Genomic DNA, 17927 nt, shown 5'->3' with positions numbered 1-17927 from the left:
GATTTAAAGAGACATTACTGCTGTTCCAGAATACCATCTACTCCTCCTGTCTGTGATTCCCATCCTAGTGATACTGACTCTGAGAGGCCTATTTATTAATGGTCTTGTGGACCTGATCCGACAGTGTGGATCAGGTCTGCAAGACCTCACTGAATGTGGAGAGCAATACGTATTGCCCCCTGCAGATTTAGGGAGGTGTCAATCAACCCAATCGTACTCGATCGGGTTGAATTGTGGTGATTCCTGTCCGCCTGCTCAGAACAGGCGGACAGGGTTATGGAGCAGCGGTCTTTAGACCGCAGCTTCATAACTGTTGTTTCTGGTGAGTCTGAAGACTCGCCAGAAACACAAACCCTCAAGCTCCATTCGGAGCTTGATAAATGGGCCTCTGAGTCTGAATATGTCAATGAGGAGGATGACTTCACAGATCCAGCTGCACTGGCATGAGACTGGTATGAGCGCAACTTTAATTCGCCACATAATCATACAAAACCTCAACCTATAATGACATCCTGGGATGCTATATTTACAATAAAGATGCTGCAGACAGCTCCCATCATGAAACCTCTCATGGAAATACTGATCGTCCTATTTCTGATATTCCCAGGGATTATGTAGATTGGACAAATTCAGAGCTGGAAGAAGAGACATCTGGTTTACATACTGCTGTTTGGAGAAATGGTCCCCTCAAGAACTATTCTGATTTTATTACTTTGGAATTATGCATCCAGTGATGAAGAGGATTTCTGCTCTCTAAACTGATATAAGGTACTCCAGGCCACAGTGGCACCATCCTAAACTCTGAACTTTATTCTAAATTACAAGTATGCATTTGGTTATTATAATCACTCTCTAATTACTACAACAGCATCTTACTCAGAACTCTATAACTATTCTCTGCTACAAGTTGTCATAGCTGAAATATCCTCCTCCAAATATGTTAATATATTCAGAACTCTGCATCTACGTGTTCAGTTAAACAGCTTTCCTATGCTCAAACAGCATTTCATGCATTTATCTTGCAACTTGTCTATCACCTGTGCTGCTCTGCTTATTACTGACATACAGCTCTATATAATATTATGTACTGTGAACCTACAACAAACCTTTGCATCTATGAGTCAATCTTCTACCAGTTTATTCTGAAGCATCTTACATTGCTATATTTTTCACTCATGAATCCTGCAGCTACTCCTATTAACTATAAGTCACAGTATCAATTTATGTTTCCATTGAAGCCAGAATATATTGTATACATATGTTTCACTCTCCATTAATTCTACAATAACTTCTTGCAACTATGAATCACAGAATATCATCTATCCAGGTCCAGGATACTCTTCCCCAGGTCAGGGGTCGGTGTCTCAAATTCCCTACCACTGCCCTGAGGGTCTGTGTCCTGAGCGCATATACATCGGAACATGACAGAAACATTTTATATAAATCGACGCATATACAGACCTATCAAACATTATACATAAATCCACCCATATACAGACCTATCAAACATTATACATAAATCCACCCATATACAGACCTATCAAACATTATACATAAATCCACCCATATACAGACCTTTCAAATGGTATACATAAATCCACCCATATATAGACCTATCAAACATTATACATAAATCCACCCACATACAGACCTATCAAACACTATATATAAATCCACCCATATACAGAACTATCGAACATTATACATAAATCCACCCATATAAAGATCTGTCAAACATAATACAAAAATCTACCCATATACAGACCTACCAAACATTATACATAAATTAACCCATATACAGACCTATCAAACATTATACATAAAACCACCCATATACAGATATATCAAACATTATACATAAATCCACCCACATACAGACCTATCAATCATTATACATAAATCCACCCATATACAGATATATCAAACATTGTACATAAATCCACCCATATACAGACCTATCAAACATTATGATACACTAAGTGATTATTGCCACTGGTAACAACATGATTGTCAAATACTTATATTACCTAATGTTTATGCACCAGTTTATGTTTTATTCCACTAATCCCTTAAAGAAGGAAATGTTACAAATTATAAGATATGTGTAATATGTGCTGATATTATTATATTGAAAATTAGTGTGGTCAACAATGTCCTTACTGTGACACAAAGTCTAGATAAAATGATACTCTTCTCAGTAAAATTAAAACAAGTAGAACTCATAAGCACAGTCCAGACATCATCACAGAGACTATTATCATTGATAACCCTAACAAAAGATCCAGATGTATACAAAACATTCAATCAAAATGCCACCAGCAGTGGTCTGGGGAGCACATATATTCTTGTTCAGGATACTTAATCAGCTGAGGACCTTATATAACTGTGCTAGAATTCTAATGGACTTATGAACACAAATAAGAAACAGATAACATCATAAGCTAAATTATCCAATTTGGCAATGAATTTAGTGATCTTTTGCAATAGTTTGCAGTGCAAACACTGCAGTGAGTAATTTGACTTTGATAAGGCAATTATATCAGGTTCTATCCTGCCAACGATTTGCAAACATAAAAACACTTGATCATTCAACACAATGATAACATACATTAAAACAGCCTGATAGAACATGAACTGGAAATAACACTAAGGCACATTTAAAGGACCAGTAAATACAGTAGATATACATAATCAACAAATGCATGATAAAAAGACAATGCAATAGCACTTATTATGAACTTCAAATGGAGTAGATTTTTTTTGTCTATTTCCACTACCCCTGTATCATGTGACAGACATAACCCAATCACAAATGCATATACGTATATTCTCATTAGGAGCTGGTAACTCAAAAATTGTAAATATAAAAAAGACATATTTTCTTAATGGAAGTAAATTGGAAAGTTGTTTAAAATTGCATGTTCTATCTGAATCATGAACGTTTAATTTTGACTTCAGTGTCCCTTTAACATTCTCATTTAATTTAAATACAAACACCTAAATCAAGATAAGATTTAAATGAACATTAAATTAATTGATAATTACAAATATATATTTCAAATTATAATTCTAAATATTATTGTTTTTAGTTTTTGGGGTAAAAAACAGCGTTCATGCTGCAAAAGAGGGTCCTTGTCCACCAATAGAGTTGTGATAGAGAAAGTGAGTATTTAGGATCACAACATGCATTTATCTCTTAAAGGGGTCCATTTATTAATGTGTGAAAGGAAATAAACCGATATAGCGGATCATGTCCGCCGCACATCGATAAATACCGACGGCATACGCTGTTGGCATTTATCATTGCACCAGAAGTTCTTGTGAACTGCTGACGCAATGCCGCCCCCTGCAAAGGGTGTCAATCAGCCCGATCTTATTTGATCGGGCGGATTGCTGTCCGCCATCTCAGAGGTGGCGGACGAGTTAAGGAGCAGCGGTCTTAACATCCGCTTTAGCCGGAACTGAAGCAGAGTGGATCAGAGGCAGCATCCGCTGCTTCATAAATAGACCCCTAACTCTTTTTCACATAAAGGCCTAAATTAATAGTGGAGCATAAAAATATTAATGCTACTGAGCGTTAACATCGCTTAAGCAAAATCATTAGCGCTTCTATTTTTGTGCTCAATCTACAATACCTAAATTACTTGTTATCACTTGAGGGATAGTCTGGGGTGAAATAAAATAGTGCAGGAGCACTAAATCCCTCACATAATTGATTTCTAATGGGGGCATGCAGTAAAATTTAGTGTTGGATATCACTAGAGTGCTAAGCCGATGATGCACGTGCAGTGGAGTTCTTCATGTAGTTTTGTGCTATACTATTAATAATAACTTTAGGTCTTAAAAATGCGCTAAATTTTACAGCAGTATGTTGGCTTATGCTCAAGCACAACACGTAAATCCCCACTTGTAATACAAGTGTAATGAAGGCGCTAATATTGCTTCCTGCTCTATTAATTAAAAGTATAGGGCACACTTAAAAAGCACCAGCTGCGTTAAGATACGTTGGTTAAAATATCTAACCATGCACTTGTGATGCCAGACTGTATGTTATTCTTTGCAACTGTACTATTGAGTGTGCTCCACTTGTAATCTAGTCCAACATTTTTAACATGTCCTGCTCTTTTACACACAGGGTAGCCATTTTTGTTTAAATATCACATCCAATGAATATACTCTGTAGCAAGTTAATGCAAGCAGGTAAATATCACTCAAGGGAGAGAAAGGCCATCTGTACTAGCTACAGATCCAAGTCACTGTGATATTTTCAAACTTCAAGCCAACAAAACTGGACCAAAATGTAACCCAATTAATCCAAACAAAAACAAGAGGGTTTCATACAGATCTTAGACAATCATTAGGTAGACTCATAACACTCTTTTCTATTCAAGCCATCAAGCTATATGGGCCCCAGAGAAACTTAACTGTCAGTATATTGTAAAAATACAAATGCACTTTCTTTCACAAAGGATGTGATGGACAATATATATTTCCCTAACAGCCCTACCCAGCTTGGATGGTAATAGAACACAAGCTTATGTAAGAATTACAGCTACATGACTCAGAGGCTCTGCAATTATTTCTGAAACTAAACATGTTTTTCATTTAAAAAACTTTAGGGCAGTGAAAAAATAATAATCTTAAAATTACCTTGTTTGGCCCTATAAGTCCAATAACTATTTTTCTTAAATTATTGTTATTGAGAGACAACAATATAAAAGAACAGTAATTATATTAGTACAATACAAATTTCGAATACCGTTATGCAGAGGTCATGGTTACAAAGACCAGGAGAAAAAGAGAAATAGTGCGATGCACAGATCACCTACCTATGATACATGGCCTATAGTGAATTGTAATGCACAGATCACCTACCTATTATACATGGCCTATAGTGAATTGTGATGCACAGATCACCTACCTATCATACATGGCCTATAGTGAATTGTGATGCACAGATCACCTACCTATCATACATGGCCTATAGTGAATTGTAATGCACAGATCACCTACCTATCATACATGGCCTATAGTGAATTGTGATGCACAGATCACCTACCTATCATACATGGCCTATAGATAATTGTAATGCACAGATCACCTACCTATCATACATGGCCTATAGTGAATTGTGATGCACAGATCACCTACCTATCATACATGGCCTATAGTGAATTGTGATGCACAGATCACCTACCTACCATACATGGATGGCCTATAGTGAATTGTGATGCACAGATCACCTACCTACCATACATGGCCTATAGTGAATTGTGATGCACAGATCACCTACCTATCTTACATGACCTATAGTGAATTGTGATGCACAGATCACCTACCTATCTTACATGACCTATAGTGAATTGTAATGCACAGATCACCTACCTATCATACATGGCTTATAGTGAATTGTGATGCACAGATCACCTACCTATCATACATGGCCTATAGTGAATTATAATGCACATATCACCTACCTATCATACATGGCCTATAGTGAATTGTGATGCACAGATCACCTACCTATCATACATGGCCTATAGTGAATTGCGATGCACAGATCACCTACCTATCATACATGGCCTATAGTGAATTATAATGCACAGATCACCTACCTATCATACATGGCCTATAGTGAATTGTAATGCACAGATCACCTACTTATCATACATGGCCTATAGTGAATTGTAATGCACAGATCACCTACCTATCATACATGGCCTATAGTGAATTGTAATGCACAGATCACCTACCTATCATACATGGCCTATAGTGAATTGTGATGCACAGATCACCTACCTATCATACATGGCCTATAGTGAATTGTGATGCACAGATCACCTACCTATCATACATGGCCTATAGTGAATTGTGATGCACAGATCACCTACCTATCATACATGGCCTATAGTGAATTGTGATGCACAGATCACCTACCTATCATACATGGCCTATATTGAATTGTGATGCACAGATCACCTACCTACCATACATGGCCTATAGTGAATTGTGATGCACAGATCACCTACCTAATATACATGGCCTATAGTGAATTGTGATGCACAGATCACCTACCTATCATACATGGCCTATAGTGAATTGTGATGCACAGATCACCTACCTATCATACATGGCCTATAGATAATTGTAATGCACAGATCACCTACCTATCATACATGGCCTATAGTGAATTGTGATGCACAGATCACCTACCTATCATACATGGCCTATAGTGAATTGTAATGCACAGATCACCTACCTATCATACATGGCCTATAGTGAATTGTGATGCACAGATCACCTACCTATCATACATGGCCTATAGTGAATTGTGATGCACAGATCACCTACCTATCATACATGGCTTATAGTGAATTGTGATGCACAGATCACCTACCTATCATACATGGCCTATAGTGATTGTGATGCACAGATCACCTACCTATCATACATGGCCTATAGTGATTTGTAATGCACAGATCACCTACCTATCATACATGGCCTATAGTGAATTGCGATGCACAGATCACCTACCTACCATACATGGCCTATAGTGAATTGTGATGCACAGATCACCTACCTATCATACATGGCCTATAGTGAATTGCGATGCACAGATCACCTACCTACCATACATGGCCTATAGTGAATTGTGATGCACAGATCACCTACCTATCATACATGGCCTATAGTGAATTGTGATGCACAGATCACCTACCTATCATACATGGCCTATAGTGAATTGTGATGCACAGATCACCTACCTATCATACATGGCCTATAGTGAATTGTGATGCACAGATCACCTACCTATCATACATGGCCTATAGTGAATTGTGATGCACAGATCACCTACCTATCATACATGGCCTATAGTGAATTGTGATGCACAGATCACCTACCTATCATACATGGCCTATAGTGAATTGTGATGCACAGATCACCTACCTATCATACATGGCCTATAGTGAATTGTGATGCACAGATCACCTACCTATCATACATGGCCTATAGTGAATTGTGATGCACAGATCACCTACCTACCATACATGGCCTATAGTGAATTGTGATGCACAGATCACCTACCTACCATACATGGCCTATAGTGAATTGTGATGCATAGATCACCTACCTATCATACATGGCCTATAGTGAATTATAATGTACAGATCACCTACCTAATATACATGGCCTATAGTGAATTATAATGCACAAATCACCTACCTATCATACATGGCCTATAGTGAATTGTGATGCACAGATCACCTACCTACCATACATGGCCTATAGTGAATTGTGATGCACAGATCACCTACCTATCATACATGGCCTATAGTGAATTGTGATGCACAGATCACCTACCTATCATACATGGCCTATATTGAATTGTGATGCACAGATCACCTACCTATCATACATGGCCTATAGTGAATTGTGATGCACAGATCACCTACCTATCATACATGGCCTATAGTGAATTGTAATGCACAGATCACCTACCTATCATACATGGCCTATAGTGAATTGTAATGCACAGATCACCTACCTATCATACATGGCCTATAGTGAATTGTGATGCACAGATCACCTACCTATCATACATGGCCTATAGTGAATTGTGATGCACAGATCACCTACCTATCATACATGGCCTATAGATAATTGTAATGCACAGATCACCTACCTATCATACATGGCCTATAGATAATTGTAATGCACAGATCACCTACCTATCATACATGGCCTATAGTGAATTGTGATGCACAGATCACCTACCTATCATACATGGCCTATAGTGAATTGTGATGCACAGATCACCTACCTATCATACATGGCCTATAGTGAATTGTGATGCACAGATCACCTACCTATCATACATGGCCTATAGTGAATTGTGATGCACAGATCACCTACCTATCATACATGGCCTATAGTGAATTGTAATGCACAGATCACCTACCTATCATACATGGCCTATAGTGAATTGCGATGCACAGATCACCTACCTATCATACATGGCCTATAGTGAATTGTAATGCACAGATCACCTACCTAATATACATGGCCTATAGTGAATTGTAATGCACAGATCACCTACCTACCATACATGGCCTATAGTGAATTGTGATGCACAGATCACCTACCTATCATAGATGGCCTATAGTGAATTGCGATGCACAGATCACCTACCTATCATACATGGCCTATAGTGAATTGTGATGCACAGATCACCTACCTATCATACATGGCCTATAGTGAATTGTGATGCACAGATCACCTACCTATCATACATGGCCTATAGTGAATTGTGATGCACAGATCACCTACCTATCATACATGGCCTATAGTGAATTGTGATGCACAGATCACCTACCTATCATACATGGCCTATAGTGAATTGTGATGCACAGATCACCTACCTATCATACATGGCCTATAGTAAATTGTGATGCACAGATCACCTACCTATCATACATGGCCTATAGTGAATTGTGATGCACAGATCACCTACCTATCATACATGGCCTATAGTGAATTGTGATGCACAGATCACCTACCTATCATACATGGCCTATAGTGAATTGTAATGCACAGATCACCTACCTATCATACATGGCCTATAGTGAATTGTAATGCACAGATCACCTACCTATCATACATGGCCTATAGTGAATTGTAATGCACAGATCACCTACCTATCATACATGGCCTATAGTGAATTGTGATGCACAGATCACCTACCTATCATACATGGCCTATAGTGAATTGTAATGCACAGATCACCTACCTATTATACATGGCCTATAGTGAATTGTGATGCACAGATCACCTACCTATCATACATGGCCTATAGTGAATTGTGATGCACAGGTCACCTACCTATCATACATGGCCTATAGTGAATTGTGATGCACAGATCACCTACCTATCATACATGGCCTATAGTGAATTGTAATGCACAGATCACCTACCTATTATACATGGCCTATAGTGAATTGTGATGCACAGATCACCTACCTATCATACATGGCCTATAGGGAATTGTGATGCACTGATCACCTACCTATCATACATGGCCTATAGTGAATTGTAATGCACAGATCACCTACCTAATATACATGACCTATAGTGAATTGTGATGCACAGATCACCTACCTACCATACATGGCCTATAGTGATTTGTAATGCACAGATCACCTACCTATCATACATGGCCTATAGTGAATTGTAATGCACAGATCACCTACCTATTATACATGGCCTATAGTGAATTGTGATGCACAGATCACCTACCTATCATACATGGCCTATAGTGAATTGTGATGCACAGATCACCTACCTACCATACATGGCCTATAGTGATTTGTAATGCACAGATCACCTACCTATCATACATGGCCTATAGTGATTTGTAATGCACAGATCACCTACCTATCATACATGGCCTATAGTGATTTGTAATGCACAGATCACCTACCTATCATACATGGCCTATAGTGATTTGTAATGCACAGATCACCTACCTATCATACATGGCCTATAGTGAATTGTGATGCACAGATCACGCAGTATACAACAGTCCCTTACGTCTCTATAGTGTTAAAGGGATATGAAACCCAAAAATGTTTCTTTCATGATTCAGAGCATGCAATTTTAAACAACTTTCTAATTGACTTCTATTATAACTTTTCTTTGTACTCTTGGTATCTTTTGTTAAAAAGCAGGAATGTATACTTAGGAAATGGTCAATTTCTGGTGCACTTTATGGCAGCAGTTTTGTAGGAATGATATCCATTTGCAAGAGATCTAGATGGCAGCACAATTTCCTGCCCTGTAGTGCTCCAGATGCCTACCTAGGTATCTCTTCAACACCGAAAATCATGGGAACAGAGCAAATTTGATAATAGAAAGTAAATTGGAAACGTTTTGAAAATGGTTTGTTCTGTATGAATTACAAAAGAACATTTTAGGGTTTCATATCCTTTTAAACTATAGTAAACTATTTCTACTGCTGTAATACAAATAGCATCAAACACAAAAAGTAATGAAAAACAATCATCTTTTTAGGCCACTGAGAGACTCCAGATAAGAGGCTGTATTGGGAAGTCAACTGTATAATTGAGCGGCGGAGACCACAATTGGTTACGGTGCACTCTAAGAAAAAAAAAATGTAAATAAATAAGCCAAACCGCTCCCTTCAGCATAGAAGACCTATGACAATTTTATGTGAAAAAATAGGTGAACACTAAAGTGACTGTGTACACTTAAAACAAAAAACAAATTAAACCAAAACTTAAAGAGACACTAAACCCTAAAATTTTCTTTTATTATTCAGATAGAGGATACAAATTTAAACAACATTACAATTTACTTCTATTATTTATTTTGCTTCATTATTTAGATACTCTTAGTTGAAGAAAAAGCAATGCACATGGGTGAGCCAATCACACAAGGCTTCTATGTGCAGGAACCAATCAGCAGCTACTGAGCCTATCTAGATATGCTTTTCAGCAAAAAATATCAATAGAATAAAACAAATTAGATAATAGAAGTAAACTAGAAAGTTGTTTAAAATTGCATTCTCTTTCTAAATCATGAAAGAAAAAATGTTTGTTTCATGACCCTTTAAGGCAATACAACCCAAAATAAATAAGAATATCTGGCAAGTCCAATGGCAGTCAGCAAAGAGTGTCCATAAAAGACATACGGCTAGATTACGAGTTTTGCGTTATGAGGGGTGGGGTGTTAACTTGCACATTATTGTCACCGCTCACTTACCTACAGCGCTGGTATTACAGGTTTTCAGAAACCCGGCGTTATTAGGCAAGAAGTGAGCGTAGAGCAAAATTGAGCTCCATACCGCACTCCAATACCAGCGCTACTTAAGTCAGCGGTGAGCTGGCTGTATGTGCTCGTGCACTATTTCCCCATAGACATCAATGCGGAGAGCCGGCTGAAAAAAAGCCGAACAACTGCAATAAAGCAGCGTAAAGCTCCGTAATGCAGCCCCATTGATTCCTATGGGGAAACTAAATTTATGTTTACACCTAACACCCTAACATGAACCCTGACTCTAAACACCCCTAATTTTACACTTATTAACACCTAATCTGCCGCCCCCGACAAAGCAGACACCTACAGTATACTTATTAACCCCTAATCTGCCGCTCCGGACATCGCCATCACTATAATAAAGATATTAACCCCTAAACCGCCGCACTCCCGCATCACAATAACTAGTTAAATATTATTAACCCCTAACATCGCCGCCACCTACATTATTGTTATTAACCCCTAATCTGCCGCCCCCAGCGTTGCTGCCACTATACTAAAGTTATAAACCCCTTAACCTAAGTCTAACCCTAACCCTAACACCCCCTAACTTAAATTTAATTAAAAGAAATCTAAATAAAAATTCCTATCATTACCTAAATAATTGCTATTTAAAACTAAATGCTTACCTATAAAATAAACCCTAAGATAGCTACAATATAACTAATAGTTACATTGTAGCTAGCTTAGGGTTTATTTTTATTTTACAGGCAAGTTTGTATTAATTTTAACTAGGTAGACTAATTAGTAAATAGTTAACTATTTACTAACTACCTAGGTAAAATAAATACAAATTTACCTGTAAAATAAAACCTAACCTGAGTTACACTAACACCTAACCTTACACTACAATTACCTAAATTACAAAAAAACAACAAAAAAAACCACTAAATTACACAAAATAAAAAAAGAAATTATCAGATATTTAAACTAATTACACCTAATCTAATAGCCCTATCAAAATAAAAAAGCCCCCCCAAAATAAAAAAAACCCGAGCCTACAATAAACTACCAATAGCCCTTAAAAGGGCCTTTTACGGGGCATTGCCCCAAAGAAATCAGCTCTTTTACCTGTAAAAAAAAATACAAACACCACCCAACAGTAAAACCCACCACCCACACAACCAAACCCCCCAAATAAAAACCTAACTAAAAAAACCTAAGCTCCCCATTGCCCTGAAAAGGGCATTTGGATGGGCATTGCCCTTAAAAGGGCATTTAGCTCTTTTTCAATTGCCCAAAGCCTAATCTAAAACTAAAACCCACCCAATAAACCCTTAAAAAAACCTAACACTAACCCCTGAAGATCCACTTACAGTTTGGAAGAGCCGACATCCATCCTCAACGAAGCTGGGAGAAGTCCTCAGCAAAGCGGCAAGAAGTCCTCAACGAAGCCGGGAGAAGTCTTCATCCAAGCCGGCAGAAGTCTTCATCCAGACGGCATATTCTATCTTCATCCATCCGCTTTGGAGAGGGTCCATCTTCAAGACATCCAGCGCGGAGCATCCTCTTCTTCCGACGACTAAAGACGAATGAAGGTTCCTTTAAATGACGTCATCCAAGATGGCATCCCTTGAATTCCGATTGGCTGATAGAATTCTATCAGCCAATAAGAATTAAAGGTGAAAAAATCCTATTGGCTGATGCAATCAGCCAATAGGATTGAGCTTCAATCCTATTGGCTGATCCAATCAGCCAATAGAATGTGAGCTCAATCCTATTGGCTGATCCAATCAGCCAATAGAATGTGAGCTCAATCCTATTGGCTGATTGCATCAGCCAATAGGATTTTTTCACCTTTAATTCCGATTGGCTGATAGAATTTTATCAGTCAATCAGAATTTAAGGGACGCAATCTTTGATGACGTCATTTAAAGGAACCTTCATTCGTCTTTAGTCGTCGGAAGAAGAGGATGCTCTGTGCCGGATGTCTTGAAGATGGACCAGCTCCGCCCCGGATGGACGAAGATAGAAGATGCCGTCTGGATGAAGACTTCTGCCCGCCTGGAGGACCACTTCTGCCGGCTTGGATGAAGACTTCGTCTGGCTTTGTTGAGGACTTCTTGCCGCTTCACTGAGGACTTCTCCCGGCTTCGTTGAGGATGGATGTCGGCTCTTCAAAACTGTAAGTGGATCCTCAGGGGTTAGTGTTAGTTTTTTATAAGGGTTTATTCGGGGGGTTAGATTTAGATTAGGCTTTGGGCAATTGAAAAAGAGCTAATGCCCATCCAAATGCCCTTTTCAGGGCAATGGGGAGCTTAGGTTTTTTTAGTTAGTATTTTATTTGGTTGTGTTGGTGGTGGGTTTTACTGTTGGGGAGGTTGTTTGTATTTTTTTTACAGGTAAAAGAGCTGATTTCTTTGGGGCAATGCCCCACAAATGGCCCTATTGGTAGTTTAGTTTAGGCTAGGGTTTTTTTTTATTTTGGGGGGGGGGGGCTTTTTATTTTGATAGGGCTATTAGATTAGATGTAATTAGTTTAAATATCTCATTATTTCTTTTTTTATTTTGTGTAATTTAGTGTTTTTTTTGTAATTTAGGTAATTGTATTTAATTTTTGTAATTTATTTAATTGTAGTGTAAGGTTAGGTGTTAGTGTAACTCAGGTTAGGTTTTATTTTACAGGTAAATTTGTATTTATTTTAGCTAGGTAGTTAGTACATAGTTAATAACTATTTAGTAACTATTCTACCTAGTTAAAATAAATACAAACTTGCCTGTAAAATAAAAATAAACCCTAAGCTAGCTACAATGTAACTATTAGTTATATTGTAGCTAGCTTAGGTTTTATTTTAAAGGTAAGTATTTAGTTTTAAATAGGAATAATTTAGGTAATGATAGGAATTTTTATTTAGATTTCTTTTAATCATATTTAAGTTAGGAGGTGTTAGGGTTAGACTTAGGTTTAGGGGTTTATAACTTTAGTATAGTGGCGGCGACGATGGGGGCGGCAGATTAGGGGTTAATAAGTATAATGTAGGTGGTGGCGGCGGCAGATTAGGGGTTAATAATATTTAAATAGTGTTTGCGATGCGGGAGGGCGACGGTTTAGGGGTTAATATGTTTATTATAGTGGCGGCGATGTCGGGTCTGGCAGATTAGGGGTTAATAATTTTATTTTAGTGTTTGCAATGCGGGAGGGCCTCGGTTTAGGGGTTAATAGGTAGTTTATGGGTGTTAGTGTACTTTTTAACACTTTAGTTATGAGTTTTATGCTACAGCTTTGTAGCGTAATATGCATAACTACTGACTTTACATTGCGTTACGAATCTTGCGGGATAGGCTGTGCCGCTCACTTTTAGGCCTCCCAGAAAAAGCTTGTAATATCGGCGCTATGGAAGTCCCATTGATAAAAGACTTTACACAAATTGCGTAAGTTAATTTGCGGTACAGCCAAAAAAGTGTTTGGTGCCCCTAAACCTGCAAGGCTCGTAATACCAGCGGTAGTGAAAAAGCAGCGTTATGAGCCTTAACGCTGCTTTGTCACTCATACCGCAAAACTCGTAATCTAGCCGATAGATTCAGAGAAGAAAGTGTCCCAAATCTCTACAATCAATATTTGGGACACTCTCTTCTCTGAATCTATGTCTTTTATGGACACTCTCTTCTCTGAATCTATGTCTTTTATGGACACTCTCTTCGGACCTGACTGCCATTGCACTTGCAACATTTCCTTATTTATTTTGGGTTGTATACACTTAAGTTTTGGTTCACTATAACTATTTACTATAACTAACGTCACCATAGGAATGCATTAACAAGGTCAACAATAATCCCAGAGTTGAATGAAGTTTATTTATTTTTTTATTTTTAGGGCATCATTCAGTTTATTTGGTGTGAGAGAAAGATGCAAAAACCAAGACAGAAAAGTCATCATGATGACTAGCAATTGTTAGTAAGACCAGTGTTTATACTAATACCATAGTGGAAAACTATATACAAAAATATAAATAAGTGTGCATACACGGAGCATAAAACCCGGATGTGAACCGTTCAGGACCACAATTATAAGCATAAAATAGATATAGTACAGCTAAGCAGAGTATGCAGGAGAAATGAGTTTTAATGATAGTGATGATACAATGCTAAAAGTGGTAACAGAAATCAGCAGAGTATCCATAATCCCAGTGGTACGTTCACATATGTGACTTGAAGGGACAAAGTGTACAATGGAATGTTTCTTACACTAGGTTGATCTAGTTTTTTTTTGGCACTGTACAGGAGCAAAAGCAAACAGAGTTGTTACTGTTGTTATAGCAACAGCTGGATTGTGAAGTTCAAAACTGCTTATTTTATTTGGTGTGTCAAGGCATTTATAGTTATTCTATGGAAGAAAGGCACTTCTAGGAAATACTCATACAGACGACTACTGCATACTGCATATTATGCCATTAAAAGGCATAGAAGTAATCCTATATCTGCATAAAGAAATGAGAATTTTCCAAAAATTCTCTGGTTTTGACATTAAAGTTACTAAATATGAGAAACTACCTTAGGCAAAAATTATACAAGTTTCAGTAAAATATTACAAAGGGACATGTATAATGAATCAAACACTGAAAGGGGCACTGAAGGTAGAGCATGCAATTTTAAGCAACTTTTTAATTTACTCCTATTATCAAATTTCCTTCATTCTCTTGGTATGTTTATTTGAAAATCAAGAATGTAAGTTTAGATGCCGGCCCATTTTTGGTGAACAACCTGGGTTGTTCTTGCTGATTGGTGGATAAATTCACCCACCAATAAACAAGGTCATGTCCAGGGTCTGAACCAGAAATTGGCTGGCTCCTTGGCTTAGATGCCTTCTTTTTCAAATAAAGATAGCAAGAGAACAAAGGAAAAATGATAATAAGAGTAAATTAGAAAGTTGCTTAAAATTGCATGCTCTATCTGAATCAAGAAAGAAAAAAGTTGGGTTCAGTGTCCCTTTAAGTTTTCAAGTTAGCTCCCAACAATGTTTTACATAATTGAATCTGGAAACTAACTGCATTCCACAAGGTGCCTGAAATGTAATTAATTAATCATGTATACATGCTTTATCTAGAAGGCTTGCTTCTGAGGGTGGTCAATGCTGACACTGTATTAGGAAATATATATTTAGTCTATTTACACAGTGTTAGTCTCTATGGGGCTGATTTATTAATGTGCAGACGGACATGATCTGCTGTAGCGATCATGCTTGCCGCACATCGATAAATGCCAGCAGCATACGCTGTCTCCATTTATCATTGCACAAGCATTCCTTGTGAAATGCTTGTGCAATGCCGCCCCCTGAAGATTAAGATCGCTGCTTCTTAACTCTTGTTTCCGGCAAGTCTGAAAGCTTGCGCGGAAACAGATGTATTTGGCTGCATTCAGCCGTTAATAAATTGTGCCCTATGTGTTTAGTGGTTAAGAAAACATGTTTTGTTTATATGATATGTGCATATTTCTATACACATGACATGCATCAGCTGGTGTGGGTCAGTCTGTATATAGCATACAAGACATGAGTGTCTATGTTCAGAACACAATGGACATACAAACATAGTGATATATAGAATGTACCTGCACCCCGTATAGGAACTCGCCACATTCATTGTCCCCATCAGAGTCTTCATCAGCCCAGCTATGTCCCTTGATGTCCTGGAAAATGTGACATGGACAAAGTAAATATCTAGAGCTTATGTGTTTTGATGTATTCATTCTGCAGATAATTTCTACTTGATTAGCTCTTCTATAACAAATGGACATAAATGATTTTCAATTCACAGAACATCTTTCTTTTAATAACGTTTTAGAGTGCACTTCTCTAGCCCTAAGAGCTTCTATTTTTGAATAAAGACTGTAGAACACCACTCTACTGCAAACTCTGCAAATAATCACTTCCAAAACTCAACCACAAAAAAACATGCAGCCTATAACACTTAACTTAAAGGGACAGTATGTTGTAAAACAGTTTTTGCCTTAATGTGTTTCCAATTACTTTTTTTTACCAACTGCAGAGTATAAAATGTATGAGAATTTGCTTTTAAGGTTTAATTGTGTGTAAAAATAACTGATTTTGTGTTTTGAAGCCACAACCTATTAAAATTGGTTGAGTTTGTAGGAATAATCACATTGTGTAGATATACATGCTTCTTTATTTTATATCTGTCCGTAAACCAAAGACCAATACTTGGAGAGAACAATGGAAAATTAACATTTTATTATCTTTTCTTCTGCTGGCTGTGTTTACACAGCTTATCTATAGCTTGGATCTAAATGCAAAAACTTTCAGAATAGGTGGGGATACCACAGGCTAAATCAACTATTTCAAATGCCAATAAAAGGGTAAAGGAAATACTTGTAAACAATGTAATACACTCCAGCAGGTAAAGGGGATCATTGGAAAAAAAATAAAAGGGAGAACATTTTTGAGTAAACTGTCCCTTTAATTTGGAAAAGATTATCATATAGTTCAATATACAGGCCATATATATATTCTAGCTCATTAGGTGTTATCCTGCAGTCCAATCACAGCACATCCGTTCCAAAGCACAATCACAAATTATAATTTATCTAATCTAATCTTCAAAATATTATAACCCAATCCAAGGGCATAAGTCATTTTACAAGTATTGGGTGCATAACACTTAAGCATCTCTCTTTCATAACATCTTTTATTTAACTTGCAAAGTATTTACCCCAACATATTTTACAGCACCATGCCTTATCTGTAAAGCACCACTCTCTTAACCAACTCTGCAGATCATTTATTTCATTCAACATTTGTCATTTAACTCAAATTGCAGAGCAACTCTTGTCAAATCTAATTTGTAAAGAATCACTGCAGCTTTATTCTACAAACCCCAAAATGAGGAGAATTAGATTTGTAGTCTAACCCACAGAGCATCTCTTCTCTACCTCATTTGTATAGCATTGCTCTAAGAATTTAAACAGATAATCCCTTTTTAATATTTTTTTTAACATCATCAAATTAGCCAAAGCACAGAGTATTAATATTCTTACAAATATGCAAACTATAACCTATATCCCAGTCACTGAGCATTACTAGCCAAAAGAAAGTAAAATCTACAGATCATCACTCCTGAAAAACAGAGCATCACTCTTCA

At 37.4% G+C, this 17927-nt stretch overlaps 1 protein-coding gene across 1 annotated transcript in view; it reads right to left on the bottom strand.

The window, feature by feature from the left end:
* Positions 1-17927, bottom strand: part of PARP6 (poly(ADP-ribose) polymerase family member 6) — a 206470-nt gene that overhangs the window by 180154 nt on the left and 8389 nt on the right. Inside the window, exon 2 of the mRNA XM_053717311.1 lies at positions 16381-16458. Coding sequence (XP_053573286.1) covers positions 16381-16458 — 78 coding nt within the window. The remainder of the gene's footprint in view (positions 1-16380; positions 16459-17927) is intronic.

This window comes from Bombina bombina, chromosome 6, assembly GCF_027579735.1.
Source record: "Bombina bombina isolate aBomBom1 chromosome 6, aBomBom1.pri, whole genome shotgun sequence".
Lineage (NCBI taxonomy): Eukaryota > Metazoa > Chordata > Amphibia > Anura > Bombinatoridae > Bombina > Bombina bombina.
Note: the sequence above shows the minus strand (reverse complement) of the source record. Positions and strands in the feature narration are given on the sequence as shown.